Consider the following 17,173-nt stretch of genomic DNA (forward strand, 5'->3'; position numbering starts at 1 on the left):
GCCTTGCAGATCTCGCACATGCTCAGTGCTGCACAAGCAGTGTCAGATCAGGTTTCAGCACCTGTGCTGTCCAAGTCACATGATTCTTTGAGACTGGGGAGTGCACAGACTCCTGCAAAGTTACAAGATAAATAAGGCCACTCAATTGATATGGTGCAAGTGGCTAACATCGTAACCTCTATTTAAGTGTTTATAATGATTTAGTGCAACTCATTTCTGCTTAAATGTCTAATAATATGTTTTACAGTTCTGTGCAAATATGAAGTACTATTTGGAAATGTGGCATTAATAGCAGTAAACTGTTTAAAGACGTGATATTTTTATTCATTTTGTATTACCACAAATTGAAATTTATATACAATGTCGTGCTCCTTCCATATCTAGTATCTGTGTTGCCTCACAACATCGCGGTCTTTGACTGATAAGTTGGCCTTTGATGTTGGCCTACAAGAGGATGCTTCAGGTAAGCTCCATTACCCGCCACAAATATAGTGTACTACTTGAATGCTGCCATAATATTCAGTCTTTAAAGTCAATATCCACTCTAGAATGGGCAGCTTCCAGATCACCCCCTATTAAAACAATAAAACCAAATCTTGTCTCTGGAAAAAGTGTGGAAGTTACTTGTTGCCTGGCTGTGCGGCAGTGGGGAACCCTGTCATCTGCAACCCCTACGGGGGTAGTGCTACCCACACAATATGGGTGGTGCTTTCACATGACCCTAGAAAGTAGAACTTCAGTGGAAGGATTCAGGGCCAGCACATGGACACCGCCAAGATCTTTGTCCGTGATTTTAAGGAGGTTTACTTGGTCTTTATCACTTTGTGTCTTTTAATGAGCAGGAGAGGCCTGCTGGTGGACCATCCATCCTGCATCCAAACAGAGATCGGAAGGAGAGAAGGTGCGAATAGGTGATGATCTGATCCTGGTCAGTGTATCCTCAGAGAGATACCTGGTAAGTTCCCAGTGCTACTCCATTAACGTCTTTTATTAGCCCTGCCAATATCTCTCTTCTCTTTCAATACATTTTTATTTAAACAGTATTTGTTGAATATTTTTACCTACATGTTGGTACTTCATATGCAAGATATTTTGCAGAAGGTTTAAACAGAATAAGCAATTCTAAAGCCATTTGGGATAGTAAAACTGTATACCAGCGGATATATCGGTACATCATTCTCATTTTTTGAACTGCTGTTTATACTTGTCCCTTCTAGCACCTCTCCACGGCCAGTGGGGACCTTCAGGTTGATGCCTCATTCATGCAGACCCTCTGGAACATGAATCCAATTACCTCAGGCTGTGAAATTGCTGAAGGTAGGAAACTGCAACATTTGTTCCAATTTTTTTTTTTTATAAAAAAACATTGTAAGTAACAAAACATTTTAGAAAAATAAAATCTTGTCCTCAAGGTCCAGTATGTTCTAAGATCTTCCACTGGGTCCTGACAGACTCAATTCCTGGGTGGGCTTATATGCAAAAAAAAGAAAAACTGAGACGGTAAACTTTACAACTACTCCAGGACTTCATTTAGCACAAGGCCGGTGTTACCACTAGGCAAACTAGGTAACCGCCTAGGGCGCACTGCTGCCTAGGGCGCCCGGCCACTGGTGTTCCTACTCTCTCCTCTCTGCAGCAAAGAACTAAGTCTCGGCATCAGCAGGCAGCCGCAGCTCCGTTCGCACATAGGGGTTTATTTATTAAAGACAAATCCACTTTGCACTACAAGTGCACTGCAAGTGCGCTTGGAAGTGCAGTCACTGTAGATCGGAGGGGCACATGCAAGAAAAATAAGACAGCATTTTTGCTTGTATGTGATTGGATAATAAAATGAGCAGAGCTTCCCCTCATTTCAGATCTAAAGCGACTGCACTTCCAAGTGCACTTGTAGTGCAAAGTGGATCTGTCTTTAGTAAATCAACCTCATAGTGTCAGAAGCGCTGCGGTGGTGGAGGACTGTGTCTGTGTCCTGACTCCTGAATGAATGGAAGCAAGTAAACATTCACTGATGGGTGCTGGTAGGCAGCATTTGATGGGGGTTGGTGAGGCTGCATTTGATGGGGGTGGTGAGGCTGCACTTGATGGGCGCTTGTGAGGCTGCACTTGATGGGCGCTTTTGAGGCTGCACTTGATGGGCGCTTGTGAGGCTGCACTTGATGGGCACTGGTGAGGCTGCACTTGATGGGCACTGGTGAGGCTGCACTTGATGGGCACTGGTGAGGCTGCACTTGATGGGCGCTGGTGAGGCTGCACTTGATGGGCGCTGGTGAGGCTGCATTTGATGGGAACTAGTGAGGCTGCATTTGATGGGGGTTGGTGAGGCTGTATTTGATGGGAACTAGTGAGCCTGTATTTGTGGGGCATTATTCCTCCCATTGATACCAACGGTGGGACATTATTCCTCCCATTGATACCAACGGTGGGACATTATTCCTCCCATTGATACCAACGGTGGGACATTATTCCTCCCATTGATACCAACGGTGGGGCACTATTACGTCCACTGACACCATTGATATCAATGATGAGGCATTGTATACTCCCATTGACTCCAGGACACTTTCTACTCCCATTGGCTACAGCCCCACCTCCCCCCTTTAAAGTTGGAAGAACAATAAACTGTCCCGTTGTTTAGATAGTTTGGAGACCCCGGCTTTATCCAAAACAAAGAAAACTGAGCTGGAGTCGGGCTTAATGCTTCAAAATTGTCCATGTGTGTGATACAATAAACAGCACATAGTTTTTCTTTTAATCAGTTTGGTGTTATATTTTTTGCTATCATTTCTTGGTGGAGTTTTTCTCTTAAACAATATTTTGCCATTTCTACAGGATATGTAACTGGAGGAGATGTCCTCCGATTGTTCCATGGCCATATGGATGAATGTTTGACCATTTCCTCCACTGACCAAGGGGAGGAGCAACGAAGGTAAGTCATGCACTACATGTGACAGGGAACAGATTTCATTTGGACTGTATGTAACCATCCTCTTCTTTGTCTGACTCTATCCTCAGGATTCCCCATTATGAGGGAGGGGCTGTTTGCTCTCATGCACGCTCATTGTGGAGGCTTGAACCCCTGAGAATTAGGTAATATTCATTTTCCCATTTCCTGAGAGTAAGCTAATTTTAACTTTAGTTGGTCAAGATTCTGAATAGTACGGCAAAGAATCAGCTGCATGCAATTTTTGCTATTATGATATAAGACAATGGTTAGAAATCTATTCACAGCTCTGTGTCTTGGGAGTGCTTGTGATTCAGTTTTCTGCAGGATATGCTTTGTCGAGTTACTAATGAAGAGCAGCTACTGTCACATACCTGAACAAACGGTTTGAAAAGCTGAAATGCTTACGTAATATTTGTTTCACCTGCAAAATGATTTGTAAAGCAGTGCAAAATCACTGCTAATCCACTTGCTTGTGCTGTGCTATACGGTTGCACAGCATAAGGAGGTGACCACACTCATTGTGCAACCTCTTTACCATTGCACTACTATTTTGGCCACTAAGTCACTGTTGATACCCAACCAGTAGTGTATTTAGGTTTTGTGCTGCCCTAGGCCTGACTAAACTCGTGCACCCCCTAATTTAAATATGATCCACCCCTTCCTGTCAAGGCCACACCCCTTTCGGTTTAAGACCCGCCCTGACATTTTTGAGTGGGGACACTAGTTCTTAGGGCCTGGGGTGGCAACGGATTCCCATAATTTGCATAGATTTGCTCTTACTTCCCATTTGTTTATGAGGCAGGAAGTGAAGGGAAATCTCTGCAATGGGTCAGGGATGGTAAAAAATAAAGACAGGGGCTATAACCCTCCCTTACTCTATCCAAAATGGAAAAAAAAGTGTTGTCTATAGTTGTAATTCAAGCACAAATTTCTGATAATTTTATGGAGAGGACTAAGAAGATATAACCATGCCAATGGTGCAGCAGAAAACATATAGCACAGTGAGGGAGGTTTGTGGCCCAGGATGATAGGACAGTCAAAATTAGGACCCCCCCACAGTTACGGAATGGCGGCCACCCGCATACCGGAAGCAGTGCGGCCGCTTTATGGGGGCGCTAGACTAATTTGCCTCTCAGCCCAGTTCGCCTTATTAGGCTGGCGTTACCCTAACAGTGTAGCGCAAGCCGGTGGAGACTCTTTCCGTGCTGCCCCCCTGCAAAGTGCTGCCCTAGGCCAGGATACAGCATTGTACCCAACCCTGAGACCTTTCTCACTGTAAATACTTCACAAACCCTACAAACCTGAATCTTACATTTTGTTTATTTTATGCCAATTTCGTATCGATACCGATTTCTATTGCTCTATAATGCAAAAATTATTTAATACGTAAGTGAATCCAAGGATTTTATTTTTTAACAGGTCAGTTTACCGAAAACTGATATTTTAGCTACAAGTGAAGCCTGGTGGGTCGAGTCGGCCTGTGGCACTTCATTTGTCTTGGAAACTCCAACAAGGAGATCTTCCCTGCTGAAAAATGTATTTTTTTCGTTTTCGTTTATTTTGTTTTTTATCGGAAATTCAAAAATCCAATTTTCGAAATTTCCCATTTTTGAATTTTAGATTTTCAAATTTTGCAATTTTGAATCTCAACTTTTCGAAATTTTCAATTTCCGAAATTTAGAAAAATTTGGAAATTTGGAAATTCGAAATTTCGGAAATTACAAAATTAACTAATTTGTCAAAATTCTAATTCGGAACTAAACTAATTGCACATGTCTACTTCACACCATAATTAAAGACTCAGTTTCTGACCATCTTGAAGTGTAGAGTGTTTCCACCGACCTTTACATATTCCTTTTCTTCCTGTTTCATTCCCCATAATATTATAATATATTCAAAATGCAAACGGGGGGGGGGGGGGGGAAATCTCTTATAACGACCGTTTTTCATTTAATGGGAAAAACAAAATTTTACTCAACGTGATTCTTGTCAAGCCTGCCTTGCATACACACGATCGTGAAAAAAAAAATGCTCGAGCAAAGCGCAATGACGTACAACACGTACGACGGCATTATAAAGGGGAAGTTCCATTCGGATGGTGCCACCCTTTGGGCTGCTTTTGCTGATTTTGTGTTAGTAAAAGTTTTGGTGAGAGACGATTTGCGCTTTTCAGTCTTCACTCTTTTCAGTCCGTTACAGCGTGATGAATGTGCTAGAATGTGCTAGAATGTGCTACAAATGCTAGTTTTACCAGAACGAGTGCTCCCGTCTCATAACTTGCTTCTGAGCATGCGCGTTTTTTTCCCGTCGTTAAAGCCTACACACGACAGCTTTTCACGATGTGAAAAATGACGACGTGAAAAACGACGAGAAAAATTAGAGCATGTTCTAAATTTTTAATGCCCATTTTTCACGACGGGAAAAATTGCATTTTTCTCATCATGAAAAACGGTCGTGTGTACACGGCATTATTCTCCAGTATCTGCCAAAAACTAATTGGTTTTGTTTTATTATACAGCTGGAGTGGGAGCCACATGAGATGGGGAATGCCATTCCGTGCGCGTCATGTGACGACTGGCCGATATTTAGCTCGTGAGGAAGAGAGGGGCTTGGTGTTGGTTGACTCTGAGAAAGCCAACACAAAAGCCACCGCCTTCTGCTTCCGGATTTCCAAGGTACATGACAGTTTTTAGCCAATGCACTATATGTTAATAGTATATATAGCAATTAAATAGGACTGCATAATGTATAAGAATTCCATTATACTAGAATGTTGTATTAAAGGGAGTACTAACTATAACATGTTGAAACACTTTTTTTCCTTTGCAATCACGATAGCTGACTTGCAGTTTAGAGTAGGGATCGACCAATATTTTTTCAGCGCCGATACAATACCGATATTTCGGCCACCTCTCAGGCCAATAGCCGATATTTTCTGCCAATATTCTGTACATTAAAAATTAAAATTTTTACACTGTCCTTTTACATTTTTTTTTTTTAGCATTGTTAATAAATGTAAACATCACTTGTGACAGTAATAGGCAGTGACAGGTACGCTTTATGGAGGGATCGGGGGTTCTATAAGACTCCAAACTCCTCCAATGCACTTGAAAGTATTCAAAAGTCAAGATCAGCGTTTTTGAATATTTTCTATTTTTTAAACTGGCGCCTTTAAGATGCCAGTAATCCGGGAAGTGATGTCATGAGATTGCTACCAGGTTACTAGATCCGAGACCCTAATGAAGCATCGGCTTTGTTCAGGTCTTTGTTCAGCGCACATGACGGCTGGATGCTCAGGCCTCTTGGTGGGACGGGAGAGCCCGGACAAGTGGCAAGAGGGGGGGGGGGGGAATGTCTTCTTCTGCTAATTGTAAAAACAACCAAGCGGCTGCTGAGCTGTTATTACAAGAAAGCTGACCGTCCGCTCTAAAGAACGGTACCAATGTGATGCATGCAGCTGCATGCATCACTCCGGTAAAACCCCTTGAAGCAATATTAGTAATATCGAGTACATTTGTGACCGATCCTTTCAAAAAAGTGAAAATTGGCCACACTGATAATCAGTAGGACAGTAGATCCCTAGTTTAGAGCTTGAAAACTATGAAATAAATTTGTATGTGCCTAAATCCTTTTTGGGAATTGGCTGATTGATAGCACAACTTACAGAGCACGACTGTTGAGTCATTTACAATCTCAGCATGTCATAACACAGTTTAATTTTTTGTTATTCTTTCACATTTTCCTGACCATTATTGTTATGGAGGAAGTTTTGGGGGATATTTTTCATATAAATGTGCGTTTTCCTTCTGGAATGTCTTTGAGCTTATGCTTTATGAATAATTTGGACGTGAATAGTGCTTGGTGGAGTGGTAATTTATCAAGATTTGGATATTCTCCTTCTCTATGATAAAATATATTGGCGTGGCGCTAGCAGTGCTGAAAGACATCATGCCCCCCCCACATCATAAACTAGTATAAAAAATTGCATGTTACCCAATACTTTAACACATTCGAATATCCCTTTTACAAAGTTATCATATAAAATCAAACTTAATGAAGTGCATTGGCCAATAGTGCAGTATCTTTTTTTTTTTTTTTTTTTTATACAATAAAAGGTTTTTTATTGATGAAAAGGTGGTATACAGCCATTAACAGCGATACATTGATCAACATGACCATACAAACAGCCATCAGAAACATATTACAGCAGTGTTATCATTACTACAGTATCACCACTTCTACTACCCTTACATTTGTATGCAGAGTTACTCACTCCGCATTCAGTCCCAACAACCTGTCCATGACCAGATCCACCAGGGCAAGCCCCGGAGTATCCAGCCATGGAGCCCAAAGATTCTCATATTTCCGTGTACTCCCCCTGTGTTGGTATAGGTATATAAGTTTCTCCATACGTAACATATCTCCTATCTTACCAATCCATTCCCTCGAGGTCGGAGGGTTCTCTGATTTCCAGTGGACCATCATCAACTTTCTGGCCTGAAATTGCACTCTATGAACAGTCTCCCTGGTGTACATCTCCATCTCAAACTCCTCCAGGACACCCAATAGGCATACCTTGAAGTCTACAGGTATAGATACCTTGAACCAAGTTGACAGTACTCACCACCTCGGCCCAATAGTTATGTAGTTTGGGGGATCGCCACAGGAGGTGAATAAGGTCTCCATAGTCAAGCTCACATCTTCCCCCGCGTTCCCCCTGAAAACAAGCCCTGTTTACAAGCAATACATTAAAGTAAGTGTATTTTAATTGTTTTTAATCTCAAATCAAAATGCAGCAGACCGCATTTGGGTGAACTTCCAAAATGTCAAAGGTTGCATCGTCATTTGAACAACATCATTAGAACATGTTAACTCTTAGATCTTTTACACCATTGCAGGAAAAGTTGGATGTTGCTCCTAAGAGAGTTATAGAAGGAATGGGACCAGCTGATATCAAATATGGCGAGTCAATGTGCTTCGTCCAACACGTGAATAGTGGTCTCTGGCTAACCTATGCTGCTGCAGATTCCAAAGTTGCTCGACTGGGACCTTTAAAGCGCAAGGTGAGCAAGAAAAAACTTGATACATTTGTCTCACCAGCTGTTTTAATAAGGGCTTATTAAAAGAAACCTTTGCTGAGGGAAATATAGAAGCTACAATTGTTAAGTTCCCTTCTGAAAATGCTAGAAATCTGGTTGTAGTGGTGATTCTTTTTTAATCACTTATCTAGGACAAATATGTTGATCAGGAATTCTAAATTGACTCAAAAGATCACTTGCTGCATGTTTGTTTTAGATAGGTGGCTGAGAAAGTATTAAAATGAGCTAGCCAGACAACTAGCATTTCCAAATGAAAAGAGCAGCAATGGCAGCCTCCATATTTCTCTCAGTACGCATTTACTTTAAGTATGTTGGCTTAGGTAACAGCTAGACATGTGCTTTTCCGTTCGTAACGAATGGATTTTCGTACGAATTTGTTAGAATTGATCCGAATGTACGAATACTAACATATGAAAAGCTGAAAGAACCAAAATACGAAAATTACGGAATTAGAAATAAGCAAAATAATGAACAAGCAAAAATACGAACGTACGATTGGACAATCTTACTAAAATACGAAACACCGAAACGGCAAAAGAACGAAAATGACATCTATAACGAACGATTTGCATTCTGTATTTTAAATCCTTTGTCTGTTCGTATTTTCATTCGTATTTTCATATGTGTGTTTTGTAAATCCGTTTCTTTGTCTGTTCGTAAATTTGTGTACTCGTATCGTATCGTTCTTTTGAATGGGCACTGGGCAGTGTAGTTAGTAAATGATGTATCTTACTTAATATTATTATTATTTAGGTACTTATACAGTGCCGTCAATTTACGCAGTGCTTTACATATACACTGTACATTCACATCGGTCCCTACCCTCAAGGAGCTTACAATCTAAGGTCCCTAACTCACATTCATATACTAGGGCCAATTTAGACAGAAGCCAATTAACCTATCGGCATATCTTCGCCAATCAGCTTATCTCTTTTGCGCTGTGTCACATTGGACAGTGTAAAGCCTTGTACACACAATCGGACTTCAAACAAACTTTTCTGTGGATTTTTGTCTGAAGGGAGTTGGCCGGACTTTTGAAACCGAAAAAGTTTGTCAGATGGAGCGTACACACGGTCGGATTTTTTGGAAAACACAAATTTTGAAGTTTGTTGGCAAAAAGTCCGACAGTGTATACGGGGCAAGTCTATCTTAATATGGATTAGCCGCGTGTTGACAATGAAACTAAAATACGAGATTGCGAATGACTGCGCCGCAATGTATTTACGAAAGTACAAAATTACGAATCCATTAAACTAAAATTATTTTCTAACAAAATTACGAATTTCGAATCAACGAAAATAAATTAGACAGAATTACGAATCATTCAGTATAAACGAAAATAAAACTGTTACGAAAATACGAACGGGTCCGAATAGGAAAACTTGCGTCTTACGAAATTATGAATCTTTACGAATCTACGGAACGAGACGAAACAAAAAAAATACGTTTTTTTTTTGTTGTGCACATGTCTAGTAACAGCAATTCTAAATATCTCCTTGTTAAGTTTATGTTGATTTTTTTTTAGGCCATTTTACATCAAGAAGGTCATATGGATGACGCATTGTCTTTGTCTCGCTCCCAAAGAGAGGAGTCTCAGGCAGCCAGAATGATCTACAGTACAGCTGGTCTTTTCAACATTTTCATTAAGTAAGTTTAATAGGGGTCAATACAAGTGTTATCAATTTTGCATTGCTACTATGCTAAAGGAGAACCAAGGGAGGCATTAAGTACGGGAGGCATTAGAAAAGTGTTTTTGGTTATGGTCCGAATTCCTCAGGTTGGCTTAGTATACCAAGTCTTCTCACTTTATGGTGTTTCTTTGTTCATTATCCAGAGGTCTGGACAGCTTGACTGGAAAGAACAAGCCTTCAAAACCAATCTCACTACCTTTAGACATGGTCGTTCTGACCCTGCAAGATTTAATTGGCTATTTCCAGCACCCAGAGGAGGAGCTACAACATGAAGAAAAACAGACCAAGCTACGGTCTCTTAAAAATCGTCAGAACCTCTTCCAGGAAGAGGTGAGCGTCTAGATTGTAATCCATTATCAATCCATGTTAATTTATAATATTCTCCATTCATGTCAAAACCATACCTGACTTGGTCAATTAGTTATGTAATATTTATTCATAAAACCTCTATCTGCTATTTATATTTACCAAAAGTATTTTTCCTTATCCCTCTTTAGGGAATCATTTCTCAAGTCTTGGACTGTATAGACCGACTGAATGTCTATAGCACTGCTGCCCACTTTGCAGAGTTTGCTGGAGAAGAAGCAGCCGAGTCCTGGAAAGAGATTGTGAACTTGCTATATGAATTGCTTGGTATGTACCATTACCTCCTAGATGGGAGATTTGCTTCACTATACAAATGCTTTCAATAGGTCCTCTTCCATTCAGCACAAACTGTCATTTCTTGGCTTTTGAAGAACAAATACACCTGGATAGAAAAGATTAGTGTCTTTCGGGCATGAGTATAGAGGTCAGCCAACCGACATCCCTAAAGCAAAGTAGAAAAAAAAATCACTCAAGGAGTAAATTGGGTAGCTGTATAACCTCATAGATGATTATATACCACAAAGTTGTTTACAAACATTTTATTGAAAAAAGTAGAAAATTGCTACTATAGTACATGACATATAAAAAAATAGGCAAAAAACAGAGAGAGCACAATGCACAGATGACAATTGTAAAAAAGTTGCGACAATACATAGACCAACTCTGTCGACATGCATATGACAGATAGGAACCCAACGTTTCGAGGTTATAAAAGGGTAAAACCTCTTCTTCAGGGGTAGGTAGTTGCACTGAAACAACAATTGTATCTGTAATCAGAAGGAGGAGACAGAAAGGGAGAGAAAACAAATATTATAAGAGCAATCCATGTAACTAGTGACCATAACCACATATATTAAAATATTCTATATATTAAGTCATTATAAAACTAACCATAAACGCATTATGTGCATATAATCAAGCGTCTGTAGCAAATCTTAAAAGTGGGAAAGAGGATGGCAGAAGATGATCAAAACAAGGTTCCCACAAGCGGGGCCTGAAGGGACAGCCTCAAGGCCTAGGAGATGGTAAGTCCCCCAGCCACTGCAGTTTCACAAAGGGCATTTCAGACCATCCAGGGACCCAAAGCCAGTGGGGGCTGCCTGTATGACCTGCTCAGGTTATACAGCTACCCAATATAAAGTCCCACAAGAGGATCTGCACTCCTTGAGTGTTTTTCTTTTCCTAAAATACACCTGGATTAACAACCAGGACACTTGGGTCTTCTTGAGAGTGCTTTGGGTATTGGACTTGTCATCTGCTGCCTGTAGTGAAATGGAATTCAAGATGCTCACATCTAGGGGAGTATAGTTTAGGCACACATGCAAAACAGCCTGTAGCTTCCAGCTGGAAATGTTTCATCTATCTGCACTATATGGCTTCAAGTTTGTGGACACCTGACCATTCACACCTATATGGGATTCTTGGACATCCTATTCCAAAACCATATTAGCTAGCCTTCTCTCTTGGGGTCAGAACTACCTCCACTCTTCTAGGAAAAGTTTTCATAAGATTTTGATTTGTAACTGTAGAAATTTGTGTATATTAAGCCAAATGAGCATTTATAAGGTCAGGTACTGATTTTGAATGAAAAGACCTGGCTTGTAACCAGTTTTAATGCATTCCAAATGTATTTAATAGAGTTAAATTTAGGGCTCTGTGCAGGCCACTAAAGTTCCCCCTTGCCTTACTTGTCATACCATAACTAATATAAATCCTGTATAATAATAATATCTATATAGACCTTAATTTGTGCACATTTACTACAGTAAATCTCCTTAATGACCAAGTTTCGATCTAAAAAATGTTATTATATAAGATAAAACATTTCCACTGGTAGTATTAAAGCAGAACTAAACCCTCTTATCCTTTTATAGCCAAGAAAATTGTCTTATTAACCTCTGTTTGATTATCAGTTACCATGGTACTGCACATGTGATCAGTGATCACACCAGCTCTTTGAGGCTGGGTTCACACTGGTCCGACAAACGCTCCGACATTGGGAGCTCATGTCGCATGACGTGTGAAAATCAAGGTTTCCCTATGAGAGCCGTCTTAACTGGTCCGACTTTGAAAATGCTCCCTGTACTACTTTGGTCCGACATTGATCCTACTTTAGCCCATTCTATATCATTGAAGTTGGATCAAAGTAGGATCCTTGTCCTTACCATCTGACTTTTGACATCCGACATGTGATACAGCAGCAGTAAAAGGAATTTATCTCACGCTGGGATTGTTTTGATTGGTCAAAGAACAAGTCAGACTATCACAAAGTCGGATCAAAGTAGTATCCTGTTCATTCAAGTTGGATGGATGAAGGACCAATGTAGGACTGATGTCGCAGAGCAAAGTAGGATGAAAGTCGTATGACTGCCATGTAATATCAGTGTGAACCCAGCCTGATGGCTTGACAAGTTAGGTTGAGAGAACAATCAACTGCTTCAGTTAAGCCTAATACACACAGGCCGAATGTCAGGCGGCATTGGCTGGTTCAATGGAAACCAGCTGAAATTCGGCCTGTGTGTACTGCAGCTGGCCATTCAGCCTTCTGTCGATGTGGCATGACTGTAAAAAAGGTCTGCTGATCAGCTCCTGATCAGCACTCTCAGTCAATGGCTGAGAGCACTGACCGCAGTGTTCTAGCGGGGGAACCGCCCCCTGTCAGGACACAATAGCACAGCAGGGGAGATCGCTGTACTGATAATGAATAGTTAGTACAGCGGCTCCACCTGAGCTGTCGTTTTTTTATTTTGTTTAGCCCTGCTGAGTTGAATGAAAAAAAACTAGTCGTGTGTACTAGGCTTTTTCATGCACAGCATGTCATGAATGTAATTCTTTTGGGAAGCAGTTAAATCATTGCGTTTAGTTCTGCTGTAAAAAAATATGTGCAACATTTATGTTGTAACAACAAGGTTAAAGGGGTTGTAAAGGTAAACGTTTTGTTACTTTACCTTAATGCATCCTATGCATTAAGGTAAAGTAAATCTCCCAAAAGAGGTCAAATAAAGTCTTTAAGTCCAGAAGGCTGGTACTCACTGTGTCCTGAATGTAGCTGCCTGCATTATCAGTCAGTTTCTGTACTCCAATTGCCTGTGTCTTGGATCCTTAGAAAACCTTCTGCAAATGCTTCAGAATAGAACAGAGTTCCCCCAGCCAAACAGTAGCCGGCACCCCATAAAGAATCTTGCATCTGCAGGTGGATTTCCCAGGGATGCCACAGCCCTCAAGCATGGTCTTACTCCCCCAGGAACAAGAGACCTCAGCTCTGGGTTCCAGCCTATTTATACCCCCTCAGCCCCCTGCTGGTCACTTACAACCCTGACCAGGGATTGGCTGGAAAAGCATCAATATACAGGCTGGGATCTGTGTTCTTCCAACCCGCTATTTCCCAGCTCCCTGGCATACAGGGTGAAGTAACCAAGCACCAAACAATTGTTGCTCTCCCTGACTACAGGGAGGCCAAAAAATCTATTTCACCACTAGTAGCCCAATGGGGTCCTACAGGTCCATAACAGACCAATTATGACTGACCAGAAGACTGTTCCACGTGTCTACTGTCATACTGCTGCACGGCAAGGACATTTTTGAGATGTTTTTCTCAACTTTTGCACACATTGCTCAGTCTTTGATCATAAAAAGCTGAGTTTCTAACCAGTATGAGTCATTCGTGTTCTGAAAGTTGTTCTAGATAAATATCTGTTCAAATTACATTGAGCATTTTATCTTTCAGCGTCTCTAATAAGGGGTAATCGATCCAATTGTGCGTTGTTCTCCAACAACTTGGACTGGGTTGTAAGCAAACTGGATCGGCTGGAAGCTTCTTCAGGTACGGGATAAGGACTTGCCATATAACATACTATTCCTCATGCAAAACTACAAGCAGCATTGGAGGGCACATAAGATATAAACAAAGCCAAGGATAAATCCAAAGAAAAAAAAACAAGCTTACTTACCGACCAGCCCACAGACAACCGAATCAACCTGTCTAACAGTATGCGTTAAAAACAGGGGTTTAGTCTGCACGCAAATGCATGCGTAAGCTACAGAGCCTCGCCAAGGCACCCTGGTATCTGTAGTTCCTATAACTAACTAATGAGTGACCCCACAGTGTCTGTGGGCTGGTCGGTAAGTAAGCTTGCTTTTTTCCTTGGATTTATCCTTGGCTTTATTTGTATACTTTGTTTCTGGCCCGTATCCAACATTCCACATTGTTAGAGTAGAAAAGCAAATGTATAGTTGATTTTCTGGTTCCAATCAATAATGTTTCCATAACTCCTTCATCAATTGGATTATTAGCTGGAGACTGAAAAGAAGAATCTATCGACTGCATAAAGTCAATATGGATAGTTCAGATATCAAACGCACATAAATTAAGCCAAATGTGACACAAACTCAGTGAGTTGAGAATATCACGAATAAAGGGTTGGAACATTGTAAAGCAGGGGTGCTCGACCCAAGACCCGTGGTGCTCTTTGATTATGACCTTGGCCTCAAACCAGGGAAGCACACTTCTATTTTATTTGTGGGTTTGGTGCGCTTTCTGAAAACTTTTGAATGCAGGAGTTTTGGTGTGCTTTTAGAAAGTGCACCACCCCCGCAAGATTTAACAGAAGTCTATGGCAAAGCTAACTCGCAGGAAAGCCACAGGTGCACTGCGCTTCACCCGCAGTGCAGATAAACCACACTGCATCAGTTTAAAAGCAACCTTATAGGGGGCTCAGGACAGTAAAGGGTTGTTTACATGTGTACTTTGGAGGGCGGTAAAACCCCATAGTTGAAATGTGTTTTTCTGACACACCCCCCCAACCACTGGTGTAATGTCAGGGGTCGTGATGGTAACCCTGCCCCATGCTCCAGTGGGCCCATACGGCCTCCCTGCCACATTCTGTTTTACACTTGGACAGGAGGGGCTGTGGGGATGGAATATACAGGAACCTATCCTCTCCGTTTACTTCCTGCAGCCACTAAAATCTGGCTTCTCCTCATCTTTCTACTGCCAGCGTTCAGCAGCTGCAGGAGGAAAATGTTCATTTTGCTATTTAAAATAAAAAATTCAAAACCAATTTATTTCATTGTGGCCACGACCAGTTAGCAAATCACTAAAGTGGCCCTTGTTCTTTCATAGGTTGAGCAAACCTGTTGTAAAGCATCCACGGCACACAGGAAGGCTCTTCCTGACTGGCATGTAAACCAGGGCATCATTTCTAAATGTGTTTCCTAGTTCTTTAAAGGGTTAATAACACAATCCCTTGCCAACTTGAAATAGTTGCAGTATTACTAATGGAGTATGTCCAGACAGAATACAATAGTTGGTCAAGTTCAAACTTCCACTATCAGAGAAGAACAATGAGGCACAGCGGCATACTAATCGTAAAGCTGAGCTTGAATATGAAATGAATAATTATGGCTGTCACCATGTACACATAGTATACATACCAACCAGTAAAGCATTAAAGGGGTTGTAAAGGTAAACGTTTTTTCCCCCCTAAATGGCTTCCTTTACCTTAGTGCAGTCCTCCTTCACTTACCTCATCCTTCCATTTTGCTTTTAAATGTCCTTATTTCTTCTGAGAAATCCTCACTTCCTGTTCTTCTGTCTGTAACTCCACAGAGTATTGCAAGGCTTTCTCCCTGGTGTGGAGTGTCGTGCTCGCCCCTTCCCTTGGACTACGGGAGAGTCAGGACACTCTCTACGTTGCAGATAGGGAAAGGAGCTGTGTGTTAGTGGGCGTCCTGACTCTCCTGTAGTCCAAGGGAGGGGGTGAGCACGACACTCCACACCAGGGAGAAAGCCTTGCATTACTGTGTGGAGTTACAGACAGAAGAACAGGAAGTGAGGATTTCTGAGAAGAAATAAGGACATTTAAAAGCAAAATGGAAGGATGAAGGTAAGTGAAGGAGGACTGCACTAAGGTAAAGGAAGCTATTTAGGAAAACATTTTTTTCCCTTTACAACCCCTTTAAGTCTGCTTACTTTGACACGCATATCTAGAAAAATATTGAATACAGTTTTATTTTTATTTATTTTTAAGAATTGATTAAAATCCATTGGCGATGCAGCGTCATCCTTTAGAATAATTGGATGTGGAGTTTTTGTGTTTTCATCCCAATCTTCTTTTTGTTGCAGGCATTTTGGAAGTTTTGTACTGTGTATTGATTGAAAGTCCTGAAGTTCTGAATATTATAAAGAAAAATCACATCAAATCAATTATTTCTCTGCTCGATAAACATGGACGGAATCATAAGGTAACTCGGGGGTCAGGATAGTCACCTACTTGGTGCAAATTTACCATTAGGCAGTAGGTGATGGTCGAAATTGGCCACACATTTTTTTTCCCCTATGATTGGTAAAAATACAGCCATCTTATATAGCTTATTTGCTATAGCTTATTTGCATATTGTTACTATATTCTAAGCCGGGCAAGGACTAGTAAAATTAGAAAAACAAGGGGGTATTTTATTTGGCCCATATAAGTTTATGGGTCTACAGGCTCCACTGAGTGGAAGTCCAGTGCTGCACTTGCTCATTTAGTTTCCAGTTATTAGTTTCTGTATTGGGTTTGTTAAAAACAGCGCAAAGATCAACACAATTCGATGAGTTTATGTTTACCAAGAATTAGGGCATGTTGCCATTAAAGGTTGTAGGATTACAAATGTTGTGGGCCTATAGCCTCCACTGTAGGTATAAGATAGCAAAAAAGTCTGCCAATAGTATTAAATTCCAATTAATAAATAAGCAGCAGTCACTTATAACCCTTAGGGTACAATAAATCAAAATAAAATTTGTGACTGTGCTAAAAGGGTCTACAATAGAATGGGAAAGTGTAGAGTCACCTTAAAATTTAAATGTGCATCATTATATATCCAGTATATACAAAAAAATGCTAAAATTCACCTGATTGATATTATAAAGTGAAAACCATGTGTGAAAAATCAATAGATAAATTCATCTTAAAATTATTAAAAAATTTATGCAGAAAAGGTGTCCATAGTGTATGAAGTAAAATTCAATACCAATAATCAAAAATTCATCAAAGCGTTCATCAAAAAAAGTCATGCAATAAAACTGTGCATAA

The 17,173-nt window shown here is 40.7% G+C and overlaps 1 protein-coding gene across 11 annotated transcripts in view; it reads left to right on the forward strand.

Moving 5' to 3' along the window:
- The window catches only part of RYR1 (ryanodine receptor 1), a 273,212-nt gene that overhangs the window by 82,849 nt on the left and 173,190 nt on the right, over window positions 1–17,173 (forward strand). For all 11 annotated transcript variants that reach the window (XM_040323298.1, XM_040323302.1, XM_040323300.1 and 8 more), the window contains 12 exons: window positions 385–463; window positions 843–955; window positions 1,218–1,317; window positions 2,830–2,926; window positions 3,013–3,087; window positions 5,463–5,619; window positions 7,843–8,007; window positions 9,569–9,690; window positions 9,878–10,064; window positions 10,232–10,367; window positions 13,828–13,923; window positions 16,225–16,343. In XM_040323298.1, coding sequence (XP_040179232.1) covers window positions 385–463; window positions 843–955; window positions 1,218–1,317; window positions 2,830–2,926; window positions 3,013–3,087; window positions 5,463–5,619; window positions 7,843–8,007; window positions 9,569–9,690; window positions 9,878–10,064; window positions 10,232–10,367; window positions 13,828–13,923; window positions 16,225–16,343 — 1,446 coding nt within the window. The remainder of the gene's footprint in view (window positions 1–384; window positions 464–842; window positions 956–1,217; window positions 1,318–2,829; window positions 2,927–3,012; window positions 3,088–5,462; window positions 5,620–7,842; window positions 8,008–9,568; window positions 9,691–9,877; window positions 10,065–10,231; window positions 10,368–13,827; window positions 13,924–16,224; window positions 16,344–17,173) is intronic.

The sequence above is a fragment of the Rana temporaria genome, chromosome 9, assembly GCF_905171775.1.
Source record: "Rana temporaria chromosome 9, aRanTem1.1, whole genome shotgun sequence".
NCBI lineage: Eukaryota > Metazoa > Chordata > Amphibia > Anura > Ranidae > Rana > Rana temporaria.